The following is a 2,870-nucleotide window of genomic DNA, read 5'->3' as shown; positions in this document are numbered from 1 at the left end:
GAATTTTAGCCTGCAATGCTGCAATTAGCATCCTGGCCGTCGGGCCCGCGCTGCAGTCTTGGTGGTCACACTCCTGGAGAGCCAGCCCCAGCGCTGGCTTCCCCAGCTCCGCGTAGCCTTGAGAAGTGGCGGTGGCGATGGGGCTCCCACGGCTTCCAGGCTCGCGCAGGCAGAACTGGACGCGGGCAGGCTCTCCAAGCATCCCTACAGGTGAGGACGCCCAGGACCCGAGGCAGACCCTCCGGCTGTCCCCGCCCCCCCGTAAGGTGGCAGGTGGTCCTGCTCCGGAAGGTGTTTGAACGGTTGGTTCCCCCAGGCCTCGGGGTTCCGCTAGGACGGGAAAACGGGCGATAGAATGGGCTGGGAGGGGAGCGCGGCGCACCTATGCTCTCTCCCTGTCCTCCCTACCCCAGGCGCCGCGATGTCCGGCCCTTGGTTTCTGCTTGCCGTGGTTTTGACCCTGACCCTGACCGGTGTCCCCGGCGGCCGCTCACAGCCGGAGGTGGCCCAGCAGGAGGCGGCTATGGTGGCCGAACAACTGGGCCTGGACGACCTCCTGCGGCAGGCGGAGCCCCTCCTCCTCCTCCGGGAAGACCTCCAGCGACTCCGAGAGGACCAGGAAGGTAGCGAATCAGGTGAGGGGCAGGATTGTGTGGGGCTGCGGGTTGAGAGCAGGACGCCCGAGAGGTTTAGGGGAAACTCGGCCGCAAAGGGGAGGGAGCGACTTGGTCATTCAGCTTCTTGCCTTTCAGAAGCTCAGAAACTCCCACTGGCCACACCCTCGGCAGGTGGTGAGTTGACCCTTTCCTGGGACCAGATTCCTTTTCCATCGCAGTTTCGGGAATATTTCAGAGGGCAGACCTTCAGTAGGAAAGATTCTGTGCCAGGGAGAGAGAGTCTTTTTGTGTGTGACAGCGTTAATTACTACCTACTAGGCACGCATATGCCTGGCACTGTTCTAAGCACTTCAAACACCTTATCACACGATAGGACCTTCCTAAGCATCAGATAGGTACTGTTATTACCCTCCCACACCCCATTTTACACAGAAGAAAACTGAGGCTCAAATAAGTTAAGTGAGTTGCTTACGGTCACACAGTAGGGAGTGGCAGAGCTGAGACTGGAACCAGAGGCCATGCCCTTGACCATCTGTGTGAGTGTCTATGTGTCTGGGAGACCTGAGAGGCAGGTGTAAGACCATGAATCTGGGTGAATGCTGTGGGGACCTGCCTTGACTGGGAGGAAGGCTGACGTGGGAATCTAGGGGTCAGGGGGTCCCTCACTGGCCTCTTTCCTTCCCCAGAGTCCCAGATCTTTCAACCGCATTGGCTCTCCAAGCGTCAGCATCCAGGCAAAAGGGGGGAGGAGTCAGAAGAGGGAGTTGAAGAGGAAGAGGAAGAAGGAGGGGCCGTGGGACCCCACAAACGGCAGCACACTGGCCGGCAGGAGGATGTGGCTGCATGGCCAGAGGATAGAAGCCAGCAGAAGCGGCAGCACCCTGGCCGGCGCTCCTCCTGGCTTGGGTCCACTTTCACCAAGAGGCAGCACCCAGGCAGACGGCTGGTGGACCCCCAGGCCCAAAGCAGTTGGGAAGAGGAGGAGGAGGAGGGAGAGCTGATGCCTGAGAAACGCCAACATCCAGGAAAGAGGACCCTGGGAAGCCCATGTGGGCCCCGGGGATCCTGTGGTCAAGCCAGCCTTCTGCTGGGCCTCCTGGATGACCTGAGCAGGGGCCAGGGGGCTGAAGAGAAGCGGCAGCACCCTGGGCGGCGAGCAGCCTAGGCCAGGGAGCCCCTGGAGGAGTGAGCCCCATTTCCTGAAAAATCAACTTGGGGTCTAAGAATGTCTTGAGCCCTGTATACCCTACCCCTTTGTGACCTCCTTTTTCTCTCCTCCTTAGATGCCTGACCATACACACCTGAGCCCCTGGTATACATACACATCAAACCCCTGGCCTCACCCGCCTACTTCAGGGATGTGAGAAAGCCAGCCTATGAGTTAAAACCTCCTATTACTCCACTTTGCGCCACTGGCAAGGGGGCAGATCCCAGAGTCCCTCTCACCCCCGCCCCTGCAGGCCTGCTCCCCTCCCTAGCCCTGGCTAAGATGACCCTGCTGTGTCTTCTAAGGGATCCCCGGAGTGGGGCAGGGTGCCTCTGGTGTGAACAGGCAGTGAGGGTGGGTGGGATTGAAGCCATGATGTCCAAATCCAGCTTCCATCCCTTGCCCATGCGTCAGGGTTTGCCGTGTGTAAACTTCACTCCCAGTATCCGGGTCTCCTCCTCTTCTTGGGCATCCTTTTGTGTGTGGGAAGAGCCCTGACCCACAGCTGTGTTCTGCTTGGGGGAAGCATTGTAGGTGCTGCTGTGCTGTGTGGTGGCTGTGGGAATAAACATGTGCAGGAATTTGTAAACATCACCTTGGAAGTCACGGCTTGTATGTAACCCTCTAGGCGCCTTTCCCCTATCAATGATAATAAAACCTGCATCTGGATAATCTCCGTTTGTTGCAGTTCTGTCTCAGCTGGTGTGGGATTTCTCTTTTCAGCATTGAGAGGGGACAGGCTGAGAGCTCCCCAGCTCTGCTGACAAGGGAATCAGGGACCTTGGCAGGGCGAAAGGTCCTCTTCACTGTCCCCATCTCAGAACAAGCTTGGGAGGTGGACTGGAGCTCTGGAGCCCATTTGACACCGGGGGAGACTGAGGCCTGGAGATGAGGAAGGGCTTGCCAGACGACACACAGCTAGCTGAGGTAGAGCCATGGGTGTGAGAGGCAGCTCAGGCCCCTGCCTTGAGTTTGCCTGATTGTTAGAGGGCTGGTGTGGCTCAGGTTTGTAATCGTCATTGTTCTGTGGCAGGAACCAACAGCCT

The 2,870-nt window shown here is 58.5% G+C and overlaps 1 protein-coding gene across 1 annotated transcript; it reads left to right on the top strand.

Annotated features, from left to right (window-relative positions):
• Nucleotides 1-421: 421 nt before the first annotated feature.
• Nucleotides 422-1,782, top strand: TRH (thyrotropin releasing hormone; the record flags this gene model as incomplete). The annotated part of the gene is made up of 2 exons (XM_081246885.1): nt 422-635; nt 1,304-1,782. 2 exons carry the CDS (start codon nt 422-424, stop codon nt 1,780-1,782), a joined length of 693 nt encoding a protein of 230 aa, XP_081103011.1.
• Nucleotides 1,783-2,870: the final 1,088 nt, after the last annotated feature.

The sequence above is a fragment of the Mesoplodon bidens genome, assembly GCF_964165515.1.
Source record: "Mesoplodon bidens genome assembly, chromosome: 10".
Classification (NCBI taxonomy): Eukaryota; Metazoa; Chordata; class Mammalia; order Artiodactyla; family Ziphiidae; genus Mesoplodon; species Mesoplodon bidens.
This window is presented reverse-complemented; position numbering and strand designations above follow the sequence as displayed.